The sequence below is a fragment of the Asparagus officinalis genome, chromosome 1, assembly GCF_001876935.1.
Source record: "Asparagus officinalis chromosome 1, Aspof.V1, whole genome shotgun sequence".
NCBI classification, from domain to species: domain Eukaryota; kingdom Viridiplantae; phylum Streptophyta; class Magnoliopsida; order Asparagales; family Asparagaceae; genus Asparagus; species Asparagus officinalis.
The window spans coordinates 85,022,611-85,045,775 of NC_033794.1; the positions used below are offsets into that span (position 1 = coordinate 85,022,611).

Sequence of the window (23,165 nt, forward strand, 5' to 3'; positions counted from 1 at the left end):
ATATCTATAAAAAATTATATTACTCAATAATAATTCCATGGATCTTTTCTTCTCAAGAAGCAATCTTTATAACCCAAGGACCANAAGTTGCCTCTCCCTCCTCTATAAATCCTCTCAAATCCTCTCTCCCTCGTTTCTCCTTAAAAAAAAAGAGAGAGAGAAAAGAAACCACCACTCCATCGAGAGAGAAGGGGGAAAGTTGCCTCTCCCTCCTCTATAAATCCTCTCAAATCCTCTCTCCCTCGTTTCTCCTTAAAAAAAAAGAGAGAGAGAAAAGAAACCACCACTCCATCGAGAGAGAAGGGGGACAAAAAACCACAAAAATCATGTGCAACCCAAACAAGAAACCCATCACCCCAAATCCTCACCTCTACATCACCCTCAAAGTTTTCCCGACGGAAAACGAACAGAATCAACAATCGAACCAAACCCTGAGGCAAGAAGCTCAGTCTCTGTTCCTGTTAGCTTTACCCATTGCAGTGACTGCTCTCCTCTTCTACTCTCGATCCATAATCTCCATGCTCTTCCTCGGCTCGCATCTCCCTCTCGCAGCGGGCTCCCTCGCCATTGCCTTCGCCAACATCACTGGCTACTCTGTCCTCAGTGGCCTCTAATGGAGCCTCTCTGTTCTCAAGCCTTCGGAGCTAACCAAACCAAGCTCCTTTCTTTAACTCTTCGTCGAGCGATCCTCTTCTTGCTCTCGTCATCGATACCCATTTGCTTAGTTTGGCTCAACATGTCGAAGATTCTACTCTTTCTGGGCCAAGATCGAGAGATTGTGATGCTGTCGCAGACTTATTTGATTTATTCAATCCCTGACCTACTGTCCTTTTCCTTCATTCACCCCCTTCGGATTTATCTCCGTTCTCAGGGGACTATGACTCCGCTGACCACAGCTGCGGCGATCGCTGCGGCTCTGCATCTCCCTCTGAATTACGTCCTCGTCTCGGGCTTCTGGTTTGGGTTTGACTTTGGAGCCGCCGGGGTAGCAGCGGCCTCTGCGGGTTCGAATTTCTTGCTCCTGTCCTGTCTTCTGTTTTTGTTGCGCCAGAGCGGTTGGCCTGATACGGCAGAGGCCTACGATGTAGCAGTGCTTGACGGTGCTGCGCGGCCCGACTTGTGTGAGGCTCGCGGGGCCCAGCTGCGTGTCGTGTGCCTCGAGTGTGGTGCGTACGAGCTGATATCATCCTTGCGGGTTGCTGCCCGACCCGAAGCCAAGCGGTCGCGTCCATGGGGCGTTTTGATTCAGACAACCGCTTTGATCTACGTGTTCCCCTCCTCCTTGGTTTCGGGGTTTCGGCGCGTGTGGGGAATGAGCTGGAGGCGGGCAGGCCGCGAAGGGCCCGGACCTCCGCGGGCGGTGGCGGTAGCGTTCTCGCGCGCTCACGCGGCTTTGTTGCAATGGGCTTCGCCTCTGCGGATGAAGCGACAGATGGGCCCGGATGTTCACAAAATGATCCAGATATCCTGAAGCTTACGGCGGCAGCTCTGCCGATACTGGGCCTTTGCGAGCTCGGAAATTGCCGCCAGACAGTCGGTGGCGGAGTTTTCTGCGGGGGCAGCCGCCCGGCCAACCCATGCGCAGCCCATATAAATTTAGGCGCGTTTTACTTGGTGGGGTGCCCATCGCGGTGGGGCTCTCATTTGGGCTCGACGCAGGGTTTTGTGGGCTTTGGACGGGGCTTCTTGCAGCCCAGATTTGTTGTGCTGGGCTCATGATGTATGTTGTTGGGACCACCGACTGGGATGCCCAGGCTAGACGGGCGCAGTTGCTAACGTGCGCTGAGGGTGAGGAGTTGGACATTGATATCAACGAAGAAAAAATAAAAAATTATGATGACGATGAGGATTACCATGAAGAGAAAGAAGGAGATGAGGTTTGTTGTGTCCCGCTGGTGTCGATAAAAACGGATGACCCTGGAAGGTGATAGATATTTTAGAGAGAGAGAGAGAGAGAGGTTTTAAATTGACGTCGTTTATGGTAATGCATCATATCCATAATAATATAATTTTGTAAATTTTCATGTTCATTAATACTGTTGGGTTAGTTTCATTTCATTGATCTCTAAATTATTGAAATGAAGGGTATGTTCTCGACATTGGAATTATTGGAAATGGTCAAGTAGGTCCTAGTTTTAAAGAATGTTTGAGCATGACTCGTTAAAATCATTAGTTGTACTTCCTCTATCACAATGAAGCCCCGGATATTGTTAGGGTGTCGAGAGTCTGAGACCCATGTGGAGTTTTTCTTTCTTCTCCCTTTCCTTGTCATACATACATATCCACTCCCATGTGGACTATACCAGAAAAGTGTGGGGGTGGGGTGGGGTGGGGGTGGGGTGGGGTGTAATAGAGAGTTACAATTTATTATAGGATATTACGGATGTCCATAAAAAAAATTTCCTTATTAATCAAGATCTTTTTTATTTAATGCAAAAATATTTTTATGATCACTTTATCAAAATTTTGCTATGATATTTTGTTAAAGTTTGTACGGTAATATATTAAAATTTCAAAATTATGGTATTTTTATGATCACTTGTGGATCCAAATCATGTCCATGTAAGTCGCAGATGCACCACCGGATAACAAATTAAGTCCCAGTTGACAAGCAGTCACTCTAGATAATGGGATCTTGTACATAAAATAGACGATGAGTACGTTAGGGCGCGCAATACTCAGACAAAATCCCGGATATCTCACTGGGGGAACGTAGGCTCATAATTTTAAACTACTACAGAAGAACACCATGCACATTGTATGTTAATATTCTGGAGGAACGCCGTATTACATGCTAATTTCTCCAGTGTTTGATCACAACTCTTTCATGAGTCTGTATGTTAACTTCCATGCATGTTATTGGGGTTTGATCTTCGATTCTCATGCAAGTTTTAATACTTGCTGTATATAAAATTGCTGATATTGAAGATCTTTTAATTAATTTTCACAATAATTAAACACCACACACTTACAATATCTCCCGCCAACTTAATAGATATCACTGTCTTTGGGTATCTTTGGGAAGAGAGGAACAAGAATCCATGTGCACGTACTGTAACAGGAACAATGATGTCGTGCCCAATTCTCTGATTCTACGAGTTAACTACACTCCAATAAATTTGTTTATGAGTAGATGAGATCGGTATCAAACTCCTAAGTTATGGTGAAGATTATGCTGGAATAGTAATAATTGTTGCATATATAATTTGGGTATCATTTTATAATTGTTATATATCCTTAGAAATTATTTTCTTAGATCATGCACTGTGATGGTCACATGCTTGGAGATATGATCTAACTCAGAGATTTCTTAAATTTGTGCTTAACCTATAGCTAGCAAATGATAACCTAGTTATAATATGTTATTATGCATGACACATATATACATGTGAGATGTGGTGGTGGGTCTCAACCATCGGGAATTTAGATTCCCCAAGTGTTATGTCATATGCGCACATTATGATGTGTGTAGCACTAGACCGCATTTGAGTTATCAAGGATGAGTCACCTAAGAGATAGAGAATTTAAATTGTTACATCGTCGCTCTTTGACTTGACAATGATATCATTTTCTATTTGATAATTTAGTATACTTCGATGTGATGGTTAAGCTTGTTTAGCAAGCGCTATACAACCTAAAATATTGGGTTGCTAAATTTTATTTAGGGAAATGATGGATATCTAGATAGGATTTAGTATTCTCATTATGATGAGCTAAGTTATTATGCAAATAAAATTATTAAATTATTGCAGGCATGTGATTTGAATTTTTTTTAAATTTATTTTCTTAGAGAAATAAAATATTTTGATATTTCAAAATGATTTTTATTTGTGTTCATGGGAATTGCAATTTAGGCATGAGTAAATATGTGAATTGTCCTGCTCAAAAGAATTGACTAAAATAAATGATACTAGAGAGGACTGCAAGTAAAATATTATTTATAAATAATTAATCACATATTATGGAATAGCTTTTATGAACAGTTGGTCGGATAAGGATTTGATTATTAAATTAAAATTATTAATTTGATTAATGATTGGTTCTTGATATGGAACCCAATTGGTCTCTCTAATATCGTTAGAAGATGTATACATACAATACAATTCTATTTATATCCTTAATTGTTATGGATAAAGTTTTTAAATAATTCTATTCTATCTTTAATTGTTATGGATAGAGTTTTAAACAATTATGAATTGTTTGAAATTAAAATCTCTAAGACTAGTCTAATCCTATATATAGGGTTCATATGTAGCATTATAAAGACACAGAAAAACTTATGAAGATAATATAAATAAATAGAAATTTAAGAACATATCTCTTAGTATTGCTCCTTTTCGGTGACTGGTGGATTTCAATTGGGGGCTTTTTCTCTTGAGAAAGCTAATTTGGATTGATTTTGAAATAGAATATTGAAGAAATTTGGAAAGCGTTTCAGGTATCACTACAACAGACAAGTCTTTTAGCGACTAATTTTTTTGTGAGAAATTATTTTCCTCAACAAATATCACTTTTGACGAGAAAATTATTGTTTCCTCGGTAAATATCAGTAGGTCTTCTACAAGGAATATATTTTTCTCACAGTAGATCACCTTCTACGATGAAAATTTTAGTTCCTCACTAAAGATGATCATGATTTAGTCTCCTAACTAGTTATTTTATTGGCAAGAAAATATGAGATTTTGGTGATGAACTTTTTCATCATCAAATGCACATTTAACGAGGAATAATCAGTTCACCGCTGTTCTTTTGGCAGAAAATAAAGGAAAACTCACCAAATGTAACAGCGACAAAGTATGTTTTCCTCGCTGAAGATCCATAATTTACGAGGAACCGTTTTCTCATAAAAAGAATCAATTAGCGAAGAAATAATAGTTTCCTCATTATTAGTTTAGCGGGGGAAAAACCCGCCAATTTCAATGGTGACAAATTTAAGTCTTCCTCGCTAAAAGTTTTTGTTTTTACGAGGAACCGTTTCCTCGTTAAAAAGAATCTATTAGCAAGGAAATTATAGTTTCCTCACTATTGATTTAGCGAAAAAATTTACAACACCCACCAAATTCATTGACGACAAATTAAACGTTTCCTCGCTAAAATTTTAGTTTTATGAGGATTTGTTTCCTCGTTAAAAAAACTAAATAGCGAGGAAATAATAGTTTTCTCGTTATTAGTTTGACGGAAAAATATGCAAAACCCGCCAATTTCAATAGTGTAGGCATCTAAAAATATCAATAGGTTCCTGTACGCAGCTCGAGACGAAGAGAAGACGATGATCGTCATAATCTAATTCAAGAAGGATCATCTAAATGGCTGTCGCGCTTGTCGGTCAGCTCCAAGGGGCCATCGCGCTTGTCGGTCGGCTGCAAGTACCGTAAAAAAGATAACAAGCGTATGAAGCAAGTTAGTAAAGCGTACAAGTCAACAAGACAGCCAAAGTAAAGAGAAAGCCTTGAAACCCGCGTAGGGGCGCGGGTCGCCACTTGGTGACCCACACACACGTTGGTCACCAAGAGGTGACTCGCGTCGGTCGCCGTTGTCTGTCGCGCAATCCCGAGCTTCAAATACGTTTTGATAGTTTTTAAAGCTGTTTTCATAGGATTTATCTGTTCCAGAGGTTCCCAACTGACTTGATATCATCTCTACACGTGGGTAGGCTTTTATTGACTGAAGATAAGGCCAAATCTTCCATTCTCATCCAAATAACCGCATCCGAGACCCTATAAATATAAGCCTAGGGCTTCCATTCTATAGACCTTAAATTTTATCAAGAGGACGAGGTGCTACTGGATTGAAGAGTCAAAGAGCACGAAAATTTTGAGGAGGCTAGCTAGATCCCGACAAACTTCGGCATAAAGAAGGAGTCTTTTGAAGGATCTGAAGCCTCGTTCCCCCTTTCCTTGAGATTAGGCTTGGTCTTAATCTCAAGAAGAGTACTAATTTTGCTTGGTCGATATCAGTACTTCAGCGAATACTTCCTTGATGAAGTTGGAGCTCTGATCAATACTTCTGTCAACAGGATCCGATCCGTAGGCGGTCCACGGATAAACCCCGGCACCGGCTAAGATCCCACGTAAGCAATATGAGATAAACTACTATTGTGTGTAGTTTGAAAGAAAGTTATAAATTTTTGATTAAAAGTCTTATAAAAAGGCTATTCTCTTAAGTTTGTTGTAAATGTCTAAAGTTGTAATGAACTCATCAATGAAATCAACTTTTCACCCAAACACGCTGGCGACCACAGTAGGAGCCGACAGCCTTTATGCAAAGTCTGATGTGTCGTAACCTCAGATTCGCATCTCGGTTGAAGAAGAGGTTGAATATGAGTTCGACCAGTAGAAGTTCGAGGAGTACTTGTCCTCCTCCTCCAAATCTGCCTCTCCTTGCAAATCCAGGAAGATCCGCTGATCTTTGATGTTGAAGACTCAAGAAGATGATCTCCGCACCACCGTCACTACAGTTGCACATGGCAGCGCTTCTCTGGCTTCCAATGAGACCGAATCTATAGATCTAGACTCCTCCTCGATCAATGAGTCAACCGCTGAAGGCGCGCCAACCCTATCAAAGAGAGTGCTTCAAAGGTGACGCCAACACCTCGCATGCCAGCTAGCCAAAGCTTTGGAGCCAGTTGATGCGGTCTGCTATGAGGCGGATCTGAAGTCCAGAAGGTGCCAAGCACCACAATAGCGAGCGAGCAACTTCTCCTCCAAACCAATGATGAATGAATGGATCCGCGTCAAGAGGACACATTCAACCCTTGAAGAATGGATTCAGAAATGTCGCGTGCTACTTATGCATGCAAGAATTCTATTACAAGAAGAACATAAATTATAGAAGGAAGTCATGGTGAATGAACCAGCAAAACCGCGCCAAGTCTGGAGGCCGAAGCTCAAAACAGCGGCCAAAAAGACCAAAAAATGTGGGTCACACCCAGGTGACCCGACCAGCCGCGTGACCCGACCAGCCGCGGGTCACCCCTTGGTAACCCGGCCAACCGCAGGTCACCCCGAGGTGACCCGGACCGACGTGGGTCACTAAGTCCTGACCCGTGCCAGGGCCGAGACGGGAGATACTCTGTACCCATTTTTTCGATTCTGTCAAGTTCCGCCCCTGCTCTCATTGATCCAGTACTTCCAGTAAATTCCCACGGCAGTGTAGACTTGTCCAAAAGCAGGAAGCCAATAGCCAATCGCCTTGGTCCTTTGTACGATGATCGAGATAAAACTTCGGTCAAAGAGCGCTTGGGCCCGTTGAAAGAATCTCGAGTGGTTTATCAGACTGGGGGTCATTCTCATCCTCCTAAGCAATGGAAGAGATCCCATGATGAGAAAATCCCTATAACTGACCACATTGGATTGCGTGTTGAATTCCAGGAGCTCGTTGAGGCCTCGCGCTCACAAAAACATGTCTTCAAAAGCGTGACTCTTGAAGACGCTAACAAAGCGTTATGTCCCCAAAAGGAAACTTATTTGTCTGATGACGATGTTACACCTGGTGAGTCATGCCTGTTAGACCCTAGAGGGGGGGGGGGTGATTAGGGTCTTATGCTAATCTAATCTGATTTTATGCCAATTAAAACTAATTAACAAATATATTCTTATAAGATAGATATACAACTAATTATGAGAAAGAATATGTAATATGAACAAAGGAATATATCCTAGCAATGAGATATACTGTAAGATATATATGCAAGGATATGAAACTAATACAAGGGTAAACAAATTAAAACTAGATAGTGGGCAAACTAAACAATGAGAAATTGACAAAGGAGATATAATGATAAACACAAAAATAAGTACGCCAATGCAATCACAAAAAAATGATATGTTCACGAGGTTTGGTCCCCATGACCTACGTCCCCGCTCCTCACCTCGAGGAGATCTCCACTATCACAACCGGGTTTTCTACGCTCACCCGAATAACGTTTAGACCTTATAATGTCGGTTTTTAATGCTCACTGATCAACATTCACAAACACTCACAATGTCGGTTTTCAACGTTCACCGATCAACGTCCACTCCTCACTCGGTTTTCTAGCTCACCGAAAAATTTACAACACTAACAATGTAACTACAATAAAATGTTCTCTAACATGAATGAGAACTCAATTAATCACAACTCAATTGTTACAATCTCTCACAACCCCAATATACTATATATGTAAATACTAAAAGCTCAATGTGGGTGTGTGTAATAATGAGATAAATCAAATCTAAACTCAATACAAAACTAGCATTAATAAAATAATAAACAAACAAATAGATATAAAGCTAGAAATAGAGTTTAGAAAACTTCTCAATGGATCAAGAGATTGAGGGAAGATGGTTGGAAGCTCAAGCACCAATAGGATCTCCTCAAGCTCTTGTGCAATTGATTTTACAAACCCAAAACTCTCAATTGCTTAAAAGCTTCTTAAACACTCTTTTAAACAAACATTAAACAAGTTTAAACCCTTGTTAAACTCTTTTAAAACATTCTCTTGGGTTGCTATGAAAGATGAGGGCAATGGGGTATTTATAGCCTCCCAAAACCTCAGCCAAAAACCCCAAATAAAAGACTAAAAAACCCACAGAATCAAAAATTAGATTATGTACAAAAACTAGCTGTTAGGCGATCGGCGGTTGACCGTGGGAAACTCGTGGTCGACCGTGAGCAACAAAACAACAGAACTATGGCTCAGGACAACACCCGGTCGACCGCGGCGGTCGACCGTGAAAACTTACGAACAGATGGTCGACCACCACGGTCGCCCGCGAAAGTTTCTGCTAGCTCCTGAGGGAAAAACATTAGCGCGGTCGACCGTGGCAGTCGACGGCGAACTAATATGTGAAATAACAGGTTTGAAAGTTAATTTTCTAATTTTCAAACCCTGTTTAAAAATATCAAATAAATTCCAAAAAATATAATTCTTTGGAGAATGATTGTAGACATGATAATAAACATGCTACAAAGACTAGTTTTCAAAAATGACCTCCCAAATAAAAAATATCATCATTTTACAAAATAATCCAAAACATGAAAATGTAAACATATGAGTTTTAACATTTTAGCTTAACCATGTTTTGAAACAATACAAAATAATTTTGTAGACTTGAAGAAAGATGTAAACTATTGTTATGAAGTCTATAAACAATGAATATAGTATTTTATCAAAATACACATATAATGTACTAAAACATGATTTCATTGAACTACATAAAATTGATATTGATGAAATCATATATATGCATATAAGTATGAAACAAAAAATATATTTTCTAATTATATTCAATTATTTTATATTAAAACTTGAAAACTCAAAACCATGTATGTATATATATATATAACTAAATATACATAGAAATCAAAACTTAACTTATGTATATATATATATATTTAACTTTGAATTGCGTAGGCTTCACTCCACAATTCCGCCAACCTCCATTGGATATAATCGTGAATGCGGAATTCCATCCATCCTCTAACATGTTGTTTGCCTAGAATAAATACGAAAACAAAAACACTAGACAAACAACATTAGAAGTAAATTGTTTGTTAACACTAGACAAACAACATTAGAAGTAAATTGTTTGTTAAACATCATCAAAACAAGAAGGCCAACAATGCTAACACACGATGGGTTGCTCCCGGTCATCAGACCTGCAAGTTGTACTATCGGGCTGGGGGTGCGAATAAGTATTTGAAAAGAAGTACCCAAGAAACGGACTCTCACTGTTTGTGTGCCAAGACTATCAAGGCAGTGTTGTCAGAATATTCCTGCTCCAAGACTCCTCCTAGGAGGGTTTTAGTGTTTGAAAGGATCTCTAGCGGAACGTCCAAGTCTAAGCCAAGGCGTTTTTGTAGAAAGAAATTAGTTGTTCAAGACGATGATCTACCAGAAGTGACCGCCAACATGGCTGATAAGGGGAAGTCAACACAATGCTTAAGTCCTGTTCAGTTTTCTAGAGTATCCCAATGAATAACCTGATTACGATTGGGAATCGTTAGACGAAGGGATTACCGAAGATTACAAAAAGGGCTACCTTCGGATGATGAAACGCCAGATGCTTGCTCTACAATAGCTTCCGACGATACGGCCTCTAACGCAGGACAATCCTATGAGTCATTTATGATCAACACCGAGCAAATGGCTAAAATTATCGAGGACGCTCTAGCCAAGCAGAAAGAGAATTTCAAATTCAAAATAAAAATGGTTATGCAGGAGATGAGGGAAATGCACGTTCAACAAATTATGGCACTGACGAATCAACAAGCTGAATCCAACCATCACACTAATCCCAACCAAGTGGATAGTGATCAGGAAGCAGACAAGAATACCAACATGGATGCCCCTCCCGTTGACAACAATGTTAGGGATGGTCCCACGGATGATAACAATACAAAGGATGACTACGTCACTTCTCCCCAGAATCACTCAAAGAAAGATACGAGCGAGGATTAGAAGATGAAGGACTTGGAGAACAAAATTAATGCATTGATTAGTGCTCAAGAAGTAAAGAAGTCCAGAATACAGTGTCCATACCCAAGAGAGTGGGAGTTAATCCCATACCTGGTAAAGTTTAATTTGATTAACTTCACACCGTTCGATGGAAAGGGTTCCCCTACTCAACATTTAATATACTTAAAGTCTCATTTGGGAATAATCTCCAGCAATGAACCTTTGATGGTCCGGTCATTCGTTAGCACCTTCGCAGAGCAGCCTTCAATTGATAGCGTCGTCTTAAGCTAGGGAGTATCAGCAGTTGGGATGACATGGAAGATATTTTTAATTCTTACAAATTTTTTCGATGACGAAAGTTGGAGTGAATGCAGTAACAATTAGATTTGGATCTGTTCCTTTGAAATGGTTCCAGCCCGAGCCCGTGATGAAAGTAGTGATGAAGACCGTCAACGACGACCCTCACAGATAGCCCATAAAGGACTCGTACCGCATACGGCCCCGAATAGTGGATTCTCTGGGTCCATCCTGATCTGATTGAAGATGAACAATAGGCGGGATCTTCGTCCAAGAAGAAATCAAAAGGGAAAGAAAAGCCTTGTTGTGGAGCCTCAACCATTCTATAAGAAAATGATGAAGGAATCCCTACTTTCCTATTCTCCGAAGATGAGCAAGAAATCTTTGTGATCAGTGGAGAACCGACCTTTACTACCAGGAGTGGAAACGAATACCGTTTCAATTATCCAACTGCCTTCGATCAGTTAACCGAGCAAGGGTACAAAACTATTCCTTCTAAAATATTAGCTGAAATGGGAGTGGCCACAACTCCTCCGACACCTGCTGAGAAGACTCAACAAAAGCAAAAGGAGAAAGACCCTTATACCAAGAGGTTCAAAACCCGAACACCTGCTGAGAAGACTCAACAAAAGCAAAAGGAGAAAGACCCTTATACCAAGAGGTTCAAAACCCGAAGCAGTCTTGATTCAATCAACCAATTGGAAGAGATAAACCGGGAAGCTCAAACATAGAGACTTCCTATAACTTACTATTGGGTCGTCCATGGATCCACGGTAATGTTATAGTCCCTTCTACCCTCCATCACTGTCTTAAATATGTAGACACTGATAATGAGGTCAAGACGGTGATCGCGGATAAGCAGCCGTTTAAGGGGTTGTAAAATTATTTTACTGAGCCATCAACCCAAGATACGGATATCGGAGAAGAAGCTGATACCTAAGTTGGGTTTGATTACGATGGTGGTTTTGTACTTAATGACATTCTATATATTGTAATCAATCTTGATGATGGAGAGTTATCAGACAGTAGTTGTAATTGGCAACTTGCCGAAGAAGTAGCAATAAATAATAATTTAGAGTATTCGTTGTGTCTTGATGATATTATGAAGGGGTTATAAGACAACCCTGACTTGTATATACCACGTCAATCATCTTGCATGATGAAGAAACATGTTCAGGATTCATTTGGAATGACACTTATTATTCCTGTAAAGGTAGGGGTGATAAGGAAGTCGTTTATGGTAAAAGGAAGGAGATTTCGATACCAGACCACTTCTTGAGGGAAGAGGACGCTGATGATAAACCTACCCCTCATTTATTCAGATACGACTCCAAGGTGCGTAATCTCATGGAAAAATACGGATATGACTTCGTACTCGGGGAAGGTCTTTGTTTTGATCGAGGTCCATGAGTTCCACCTCGTATGGCCTATGAACCAAAAGGAAAGCCTGATAATTATTATAGCTACAAAAGAGGCTTAGGCTATGTCTCTTCGTCTGATGATGAATGCTGTTGGGAAGTCATCAAGCAAATAGCTAATAAGGGTAAAGACAGATATTCTTCCGATTCTTCAGCCTAGGATTCTGACACTAGTCTTGGAGAAATGTTCAAAAGACTAATGTCAAACATAGCCACGATTGACCCCTTCACAATGGAGGAAGACGATCAAATGCCCACTTGGGATGACCCTTGGGTCCATTACCTAAATATGCAGTACGGTGATAGGTTTGAACAAAGGGAACCCCCTACCAAGGACCAAGTAATCTAGGTGAACCTGGATGACAAAGTTAACTCGAAGCCCATATTCATTAGTAACAGTCTTTCGCCAAACGAGAAAGAAGAGTTAGTTTCCCTCATTAGGGAATACATCGATGTTTTTCTAGAACTACAAGGACATGCCGGGAACCGATCCAAATGTGGCAATGCACCACCTCAATATTAAGCCAAATGTTAAATTTATCAAACAACAGTAAAGACGGTTTCATCAACAAATTATGGAGGCAATCGAGTCCTAAGTTAAAAATCTTATTGACTCGGGTTTTATCAGAGAGGAACAACATCCTGAATGGATTGCCAACATTGTCCCGGTCCTTAAGAAGAATTGAAAAATCAGGATCTGTATCGACTATAAATATCTTAACACCTCCTGCCCAAAGGACGATTTACCTCTTCCCATCACGGATGTTATCATCGACAATACATGTGGTTCGAGAGAATGTCCTTCATGGATGGATTTTTTGGTTATAATCAAATAAAAATGCATCCTGATGATGAAAAGCATATCGCGTTCACACCTCACATGTTGGTTTTCAACGCTCACCGATCAACATTCACAAACACTCACAATGTCGATTTTCAACGTTCACCGATCAACGTCCACTCCTCACTCGGTTTTCTAGCTCACCGAAAAATTTACAACACTAACAATGTAACTACAATAATATGTTCTCTAACATGAATGAGAACTCAATTAATCACAACTCAATTGTTACAATCTCTCACAACCCCAATATACTATGTATGTAAATACTAAAAGCTCAATGTGGGTGTGTGTAATAATGAGATAAATCAAATCTAAACTCAATACAAAACTAGCTTTAATAAAAAGATAAACAAACAAATAGATATAAAGCTAGAAATAGAGTTTAGAAAACTTCTCAATGGATCAAGAGATTGAGGGAAGATGGTTGGAAGCTCAAGAACCAATAGGATCTCCTCAAGCTCTTGTGCAATTGATTTCACAAACCCAAAACTCTCAATTGCTTAAAAGCTTCTTAAACACTCTTTTAAACATACATTAAACAAGTTTAAACCCTTGTTAAACTCTTTTAAAACATTCTCTTGGGTTGCTATGAAAGATGAGGGCAAGGGGGTATTTATAGCCTCCCAAAACCTCAGCCAAAAACCCCAAACAAAAGACTAAAAAACCCACAGAATCGAAAATTAGATTCTGTACAAAAACTAGTTGTTGGGCGATCAGTGGTTGACTGTGGGAAACTCACGGTCGACCGTGAGCAACAAAACAGCAGAACTATGGCTCAGGACAACACCCGGTTGACCGCGACGATCGACCGTGAAAACTTATGAACAGACGGTTGACCGCCACGGTCGACCGCGAAAGTTTCTGCTAGCTCCTGAGGGAAAAACATTGGCGCGGTCGACCGTGGTAGTTGATCGCGAATTGATATGTGAAATAACAGGTTTGAAAGTTAATTTTCGAATTTTAAAACCCTATTTAAAAATATCAAATAAATTCCAAAAATTTATAAAACTTTGGAGAATGATTGTAGACATGACAATAAACATGCTACAAAGACTGGTTTTCAAAAAGGACATTCCAAATAAAAAATATCAGCATTTTGTAAAATAATCCAAAACATGAAAATGTAAACATATGAGTTTTAACATTTTAGCTTAACCAAGAAAGATGTAAACTATTGTTATGAAGTCTATAAACAATGAATATAGTATTTTATCAAAATACACATATAATGTACTAAAACATGATTTTATTGAACTAAATAAAATTGATATTGATGAAATCATATATATGCATATAAGTATGAAACAAAAAATTTGTTTTCTAATTATATTCAATTGTTTCATATTAAAACTTGAAAACTCAAAACCATGTATGTATATATATAACTAAATATACATAGAAACCAAAACTTAACTTATGTTATATATATATATATATATATATAGACACACACACACATACAAAGAAACCAATAAAAAGTGTGTGCATATTATATTGAGCTTAGAGTACTTGACACACATAACATAAAACCTAAACTAAATTACCCAAGCTTGATCTTGATCTTCGATGTAATTTAACTTGGTACACTTACGGATGAAGCTTGAACTTGAATCTTTAACTTTGAATTGCGTAGGCTTCACTCCATAATTTTGCCAACCTCCATTAGATATGATCGTGAATGTAGAATTCCATCCATCCTCTAACATGTTGTTTGCCTAGAATAAATACGAAAACATAAACACTAGACAAACAATATTAGAAGTAAATTGTTTGTTAAACATCATCAAAACAAGAAGGCCAACAATGCTAACACACGATGGGTTGCTCCCGGTCATCAGACCTGCAAGTTGTACTATCAGGCTGGGGGTGAGAATAAGTCACTGAAAAGAAGTACTTGAGAAACGGACTCTCACTGTTTATGTGCTAAGACTATTAAGGCAGTGTTGTCAGAATATTCCTGCCCCAAGACTCCTCCTAGGAGGGTTTCAGTGTTTGAAAGGATCTCTACCGGAACGTCCAAGTCTAAGCCAAGGCGTTTTTGTAGAAAGAAATCAGCTGTTCAAGACGATGATCTCCCAGAAGTGACCGCCAACATGGCTGATAAGGGGAAGTCAACACAATGCTTAAGTCCTGTTCAGTTTTCTAGAGTATCCCAACGAATAACCTGATTACGATTGGGAACCGTTAGACGAAGAGATTACCGAAGAATACAAAAAGGGCTACCTTCGGATGATGAAACGTCAGATGCTTGCTCTACAATGGCTTCCGACGATACGGCCTCTAACGCAGGACAATCCTATGAGTCATTTATGATCAACACCGAGCAAATGGCTAAAATTATCGTGGACGCTCTAGCCAAGCAGAAAGAGAATTTCAAATTCAAAATAAAAATGGTTATGCAGGAGATGAGGGAAATGCACGTTCAACAAATTATGGCACTGACGAATCAACAAGCTGAATCTAACCATCACACTAATCCCAACCAAGTGGATAGTGATCAGGAAGCAGACAAGAATACCAACATGGATGCCCCTCCCGTTGACAACAATGTTAGGGATGGTCCCACGGATGATAACAATACAAAGGATGACTACGTCACTTCTCCCCAGAATCACTCAAAGAAAGATACGAGCGAGGATTAGAAGATGAAGGACTTGGAGAACAAAATTAATGCATTGATGAGTGCTCAAGAAGTAAAGAAGTCCAGAATACAGGGTCCATACCCAAGAGAGTGGGAATTAATCCCATACCTGGTAAAGTTTAATTTGATTAACTTCACACCGTTCGATGGAAAGAGTTCCCCTACTCAACATTTAATATACTTAAAGACTCATTTGGGAATAATCTCCAGCAATGAACCTTTGATGGTCTGGTCATTCGTTAGCACCTTCGCAGAGCAGCCTTCGATTGATACCGTCGTCTTAAGCTAGGGAGTATCAGCAGTTGGGATGACATGGAAGATATTTTTAATTCTTACAAATTTTTTCGATGACGAAAGTTAGAGCGAATGCAGTAACAATTAGATTTGGATCTGTTCCTTTGAAATGGTTCCAGCCCGAGCCCGTGATGAAAGTAGTGATGAAGACCGTCAACGACGACCCTCACAGATAGCCCATAAAGGACTCGTACCGCATACGGCCCCGAATAGTGGATTCTCTGGGTCCATCCTGATCTGATTGAAGATGAACAATAGGCGGGATCTTCGTCCAAGAAGAAATCAAAAGGGAAAGAAAAGCCTTGTTGTGGAGCCTCAACCATTCTATAAGAAAATGATGAAGGAATCCCTACTTTCCTATTCTCCGAAGATGAGCAAGAAATCTTTGTGATCAGTGGAGAACCGACCTTTACTACCAGGAGTGGAAACGAATACCGTTTCAATTATCCAACTGCCTTCGATCAGTTTACCGAGCAAGGGTACAAAACTATTCCTTCTAAAATATTAGCTGAAATGGGAGTGGCCACAACTCCTCCCACACCTGCTGAGAAGACTCAACAAAAGCAAAAGGAGAAAGACCCTTATACCAAGAGGTTCAAAACCCGAACACCTGCTGAGAAGACTCAACAAAAGCAAAAGGAGAAAGACCCTTATACCAAGAGGTTCAAAACCCGAAGCAGTCTTGATTCAATCAACCAATTGGAAGAGATAAACCGGGAAGCTCAAACATAGAGACTTCCTATAACTTACTATTGGGTCGTCCATGGATCCACGGTAATGTTATAGTCCCTTCTACCCTCCATCACTGTCTTAAATATGTAGACACTGATAATGAGGTCAAGACGGTGATCGCGGATAAGCAGCCGTTTAAGGGGTTGGAAAATTATTTTACTGAGCCATCAGCCCAAGATACGGACATCGGAGAAGAAGCTGATACCTAAGTTGGATTTGATTACGATGGTGGTTTTGTACTTAATGACATTGTATATATTGTAATCAATCTTGACGATGGAGAGTTATCAGACAGTAGTTATATTTGGCAACTTGCCGAAGAAGTAGCAATATATAATAATTTAGAGTATTCGTTGTGTCTTGATGACTTTATGAAGGGGTTATAAGATGACCTTGACTTGTATATCCCACTTCAATCATCTTGCATGACGAAAAAAACATGTTCAGGATTCATTTGGAATGACACTTATTATTCCTGCAAAGGTAGGGGTGATAAGGAAGTCGTTTATAGTAAAAGGAAGGAGATTTCGATACCAGACCACTTCTTGAGGGAAGAGGACGATGATGATAAACATACCCCTCGTTTATTCAGATACGGCTCCAAGGTGCATAATCTCATGGAAAAATACGGATATGACTTCGCACTCGGGGAAGGTCTTTGTTTTGGTCGAGGTCCATGAGTTCCACCTCGTATGGCCTATGAACCAAAAGGAAAGCATGATAATTATTATAGCTACAAAAGAGGCTTAGGCTATGTCTCCTCGTCCGATGATGATTAGGCTATGTCTCCTCGTCCGATGATGAATGCTGTTGGCAAGTCATCGATCAAATAGCTAATAAGGGTAAAGACGGATATTCTTCCGATTCTTTAGCCTAGGATTCTGACACTAGTCTTGGAGAAATGTTCAAAAGAATAATGTCAAACATAGCCTTGATTGACCCCGTCACAATGGAGGAAGACGATCAAATGCCTACTTGGGAAGACCCTTGGGTCCATTACCTAAATATGCAGTACGGTGATAGGTTTGAACAAAGGGAACCTCCTACCAAGGACCAAGTAATCTAGGTGAACCTGGATGACAAAGTTAACTCGAAGCCTATATTCATTAGTAATAGTCTTTCGCCAAACGAGAAAGAAGAGTTAGTTGCCCTCATTAGGGAATACATCGATGGTTTTTTCTGGAACTACAACGACATGCTGGGAACCGATCCAAATGTGGCAATGCACCACCTCAATATTAAGCCAAATGTTAAACTTGTCAAACAACAGCAAAGACGGTTTCATCCACAAATTATGGAGGCAATCGAGTCCGAAGTTAAAAATCTTATTGACTCGGGTTTTATCAGAGAGGAACAACATCCTGAATGGATTGCCAATATTGTCTCGGTCCTTAAGAAGAATTGAAAAATTAGGATCTGTATCGACTATAAATATCATCGACAATACATGTGGTTCGAGAGAATGTCCTTCATGGACGGATTTTTTGGTTATAATCAAATAAAAATGCATCCAGATGATGAAAAGCATATCGCGTTCAGAACACCACTCGGCATTTTTTGTTACATGGTTATGCCATTCGGCTTGAAGAATGCAGGTGCCACATATTAACGAGCCATGCCAAAGATTTTCCGGGAGCATATTCGGAAGATTGTTGAATGCTATGTAGTTGATCTAGTCATGAAAAGCCATGACAAGAATGATAACATTGAAGACTTAAAGACGATGTTTGACCTAATGCGGACTCATCAATTGAAGATGAATCCTACCAAATCTTTCCTCGGGATGTCCAACGGCAAATTCCTTGGATTAGTCATCACCACCAAGGGTATTCACATTGACCCTGATAAAGTGAAGGTAATTAATGAGTTACAACCCCTGAGAAACCTTAAGGAACATAGAGGATTACAAAGACGATTGGCTTATATCCGTCGGTTCATCTCGAACCTTTCAGAAAAATATCAACCATTCTCCAGGCTCACAAAGAAAGGTGTATCATTCATTTGGGATGACGCTTATCAAAAAGCATTCGAAGATATCAAATAATATCTCTCGAAACCTCCTATGCTCATTGCACCAAAGTCGGGTAAATCGTTCTTGATTTATGTAAAAGTGACGAGTCACTCGTTAAGTGCATTACTTGCACAAGACGACAACAACGGTCATGAACAGGCTGTATATTACTTGAGACGGATCCTTGTAGGCACTGAATCTCGATATCCAATAATAGGGAGGGAGTGTCTCACCTTGGTGTTCGCTATCCAAAAGATGTGGCACAACTTGGTTAGACAGACTATTTACTTCATCTCCAATGTTAACCCAGTCCGAGTGTTCATAACGCAGATGGCTTTTATGAATTGGCGGTTAGCAAAATAGGCCCTGCTTCTATCTCAATACGACTTACACTTTAAACAACATAAGTCGGTCAAAGGATAGGCTATTTATGATCTTCTAGCGGCTAACCCAACTACGGATACCGCTTAGATATACGACGATCTGCCAGATAAAACCCATGAAGTTAACGTAACTTCTCATCAATAGGAGTGGCATTTGTACTTCGATGGTGCTTCTCGAGTGACTAATGTAGCAAGTACTCCTGGATGTTCTAAGATCTCCTCCAGAGTCGGAGTTGTCTTACTTTCTCCGGGAAAACATATGATCCCTCGAGCCTACTCACTGACCGATCCGTGTTCAAACAACGTAGCCGAGTATAACATGCTGCTTATCGAACTCAGTTTTGCTAAAGAGTTGGGGATTGAGTATCTCGAAGCTTTTGGCGATTCTCAAATGATAGTTAAACAAGTTCAAGGAGAGTATGAGGTTAGAAGTTAGGATTTAATACTGTACTATAAGGTGGCCATCGAGATGGTAGAATCATTTAAAAGATTCTTCATCGAGTATATTCTACGTCTACAGAACACATACGCAGATGCGCTAGCAGCATTAGTAGTATCTCTAGCACAACCCCTCGAAACAGAATAGTTCATCACAGTAAGAACTCAACAGCTCTTCGTACCAATCTATGATATGGACAATGAAGAGGGGGATATTAAAGAAGTGCATTCAGCCCAAGTTGGCTTCAAGCCTCGAGATTGATGTTTTCCTATCATAGATTATGTCTTGCACGGTATTTTACTAGAAGACGTGAAGGAAAGAGAATCAATTTGACAAAGAGCACCGAGGTTCTACTATAACACAGAGAGTCAAACGTTATATCGACGTGGGTACGATGGTTTGCTACTCCGTTGCCTATCACCTAAAGAAGCGGAAGAAGTCCTTAAAGAGAAACATAAAGGAGTTTGTAGTGCACACCAACCTGGCCCCAAACTTTATGACTGCATCAGAAGGATGAGATATTTCTGGCCCATCATGATCAACGACGCAGTTGCGTACGCCCGAAAGTGTCATGCATGTCAAGTACACGCGAATTATATGCACCAACCCCGGAGCATCTGCACCCTTCGGCTACATCATGGCTTTTCGAAACTTGGAGAATAGATGTTGTTGGTCCTATTTTCCCCCCATTGATCAAAGGCGACTGATTCATTCTCACAATTATCGATTACTTATCCAAGTGGGCTAAAGCGATTCCGCCCAAAGAAGTTAAGACGAGTAATGTTGTTGCATTCATTAAGCATCATATTATCTACCGATATGGTGTCCCGAGGCAAATCATACATGATAGTGGTCCTTAGTTTTTCAGTAATACCTTCATCAAGTTTTGTGATAAGTTTAAAATTCAAGACGTCTCGTCGATAACTTACAATCCCATAGCAAACGGATTGGTTGAAGCCTTTAACAAGACTATCATAAAACTTTTGTCGAAACTCGTGAAGACTAATAAATGAGATTAGGATGACAAACTCGGTGAAGCTCTATGGCCCTATCGTACCATAGTTCGCATGCCTACTGGGGCAACCCTATACTCACTAGTATACGGGTGTGAAGCTGTTTTTCTATTGGAAATCCAAATTCCATCTCTTCGGATCACTCTCGTAATGGAGATGACAACGGAAGATCAACATTAGAAATGTCTCGAGGAACTCGAGATGCTCGACGAAAAGCGCTGGGAAGCTAAACAGCACATTGAGTTCTACCAAGCCAGAATTTCCCGAGTTTTTGATAAAAATGTTCGACAATAGAGTTTTAAGGAATGAGACATGGTCTTAGCCGTCTGACGGCTAATGATCCTTAATTCCATGAAGAAAGGTGATGCGGCATAAACATGTACCAAAAATATTGCAAGTGCACAACCGTGTCAAGTTATAGTATAAAGATATCGATCCCACGAGGAAGGTGTTTTATAGGAGAAACTATAAAATCGGTTCTTATATTGTGTGCGTGACAATTAGGAGTGATGAGTGAATGTGATTGTGAAGAGATTGAGAGAGTGAAAATGGTGTGTAAATAGGCGTAAAATGTAAGTGAGAGTGGATGTGACAAAGAATGAATGTGATCAATAAGGCAAGAAGGAAAAATCAAGAAACAAATAAAAATCAAGAATGAAAAGAAATAAAATTCAAGAATAAAATAAAATGCAAGAAATTAAAGATGGTGGATTCAATTATAAATATGGGTAATCTAAAATTAAACCCACTTCTTAGAAAATGGTGATTCCCTAGAGGGTTCTAGCCTAAAGGCGAATCAAACAAAATAAAAATAAACAAAAATAAAAACTAAACCCAAGAGGGTTTTAGCCTCAAGGTGAATAGTGTAAGAAATTAAAATCTAACTACAAAATAAAATGTAAAATCTAAACTACAAAATAAATTATAAGAATTAAATGCAAGAAAATAAATCTACTCTATAAGCATGAAATAAATCTAATCGATAAGCATGAAATAAATCTAAGATAAGAGGGTTCTAGCCTCTTGGCTATTTAACAAGAAAATAAAATCTAACTATAAGCATGAAAATAAATCTAAACTAATAAGCAATAAAAGAGATAAAAGAGAAAAAGAAAAGAAATGCAAACCTCTAAATAATTCTTCATCTCCATCTTCATCATCCAACAAAGAGAAAAAATATTTAAAGTGATGAAAAAATTATTATTATTAATTGTAAAAAAAGTTATAAATTTGGAAGGCCTTCTCAATTAAGAGTAGTCCTCCTCTCCAAAAGGAGTTACAAAAATTTTCACACCTCTAACCCCTCACTCTCTATTCCTATTTATAATAAACATCAGTGAATGAGAGCCATTAGATCAAACTTGAGCCCTATGACAACAAAATCAGCCATTGACTCGCTCTACAGTAAACTGGCATCGATGTAGGCGTCGATGCCAGCATCGATGCCCACATCGATGCCGACATGGATACCCACTATATCCAAATTATGATTTCACGAATAGCTTCATCTCGTCGAGATAGGCGATTTTCATATATTATATATTAAATTCCGCCTTCCGGATTAGGAGATATCGTCATTTCTTTGTGGTCGACCATTTTGAATATGATTTCCTTTCATATTGGATTTTTTATTTTCTCCGGCTTCTACAGGCTACTCGGCTTGATTCTGGGCTTTTGGATAATTTGGAAATTGATTTTCCAATGGGCTTCTTTGCTTCATTTCTTCATTTCTTCATTTAATCAATGAGTTTTTGTTGAGAGATAAGAGTTTGAGATTTATTCTTCATTAAAAGATAAAAACAATTATTAGTGGTATATTTATTCATATAAAATAGATAATAAGGGTATAAAATTATAATAAAATATGATTATCAAATACCCCCACACCTAAACTTTTGCTAGTCCTCTAGTAAAGAAAGAAAAATGAAAGAAAACCTAACTCACTTTCGCAGGAATCGTAGTTTTATTTAGTGCATACAACAAGCCTTTAAACCCCTAGGTTACCCTAGTGGACGAGTTATAGTCTCATGAGGGTTTGCAGTGAATATACCCACAAAATTCGGTCATCTTGCTAAATTAAATAAGTTAGTAAATAACTAAATTTACTTGATAATTGAAGCTAGTTATTACTCAATAAAACATTTTTATATATAACTCTAAGTTAAATTTCCTAGAAAATCTTCTCATTATAGCAATACAAAACCAAGCCAAACTTAGAAATTTAATTTAAAAGTTTTGAAAAGAACATGCTAACTCTTTGTTTAAAATAATATTCACGTTGCTTGATCTAAAATATTTTCCAAGACCATATATACAAATATAACTATATATAAAACATTTATTTTATTTATTTTATTTTATTTTTTTAACTCTTTCTTCCTTGGTGATTTTTTTTAACTTTAACGAGCTTTCTAAGCGACCATTTAACGAGTTTTTGGTCAATGGATCCCAACCCAATTGGGCTTAGGTCATTAAGTATGGAAATACTCATTGGGCTTAATTACTCGGTCAACTTAGGCTTTATAAGATAAAATCATCTTGAATTTAAGAGTTTTTTTTCTTTTGGTGTCCATTTTTTGCACTCTTCTTTTGCAATATTTTTTTTAAATGTATATTGTGACGCCCCTAGGTTCACACAAGGCTGCAGTCCAAGGT

At 39.1% G+C, this 23,165-nt stretch overlaps 1 protein-coding gene across 1 annotated transcript; it reads left to right on the plus strand.

Moving 5' to 3' along the window:
• LOC109836825 (protein DETOXIFICATION 52-like) lies at positions 262-2,090 on the plus strand. The gene is given in 4 exon segments (XM_020404845.1): positions 262-609; positions 612-1,277; positions 1,280-1,618; positions 1,621-2,090. Coding segments are annotated over 4 exon segments (1,596 nt in total). The 5' UTR covers positions 262-326; the 3' UTR covers positions 1,929-2,090.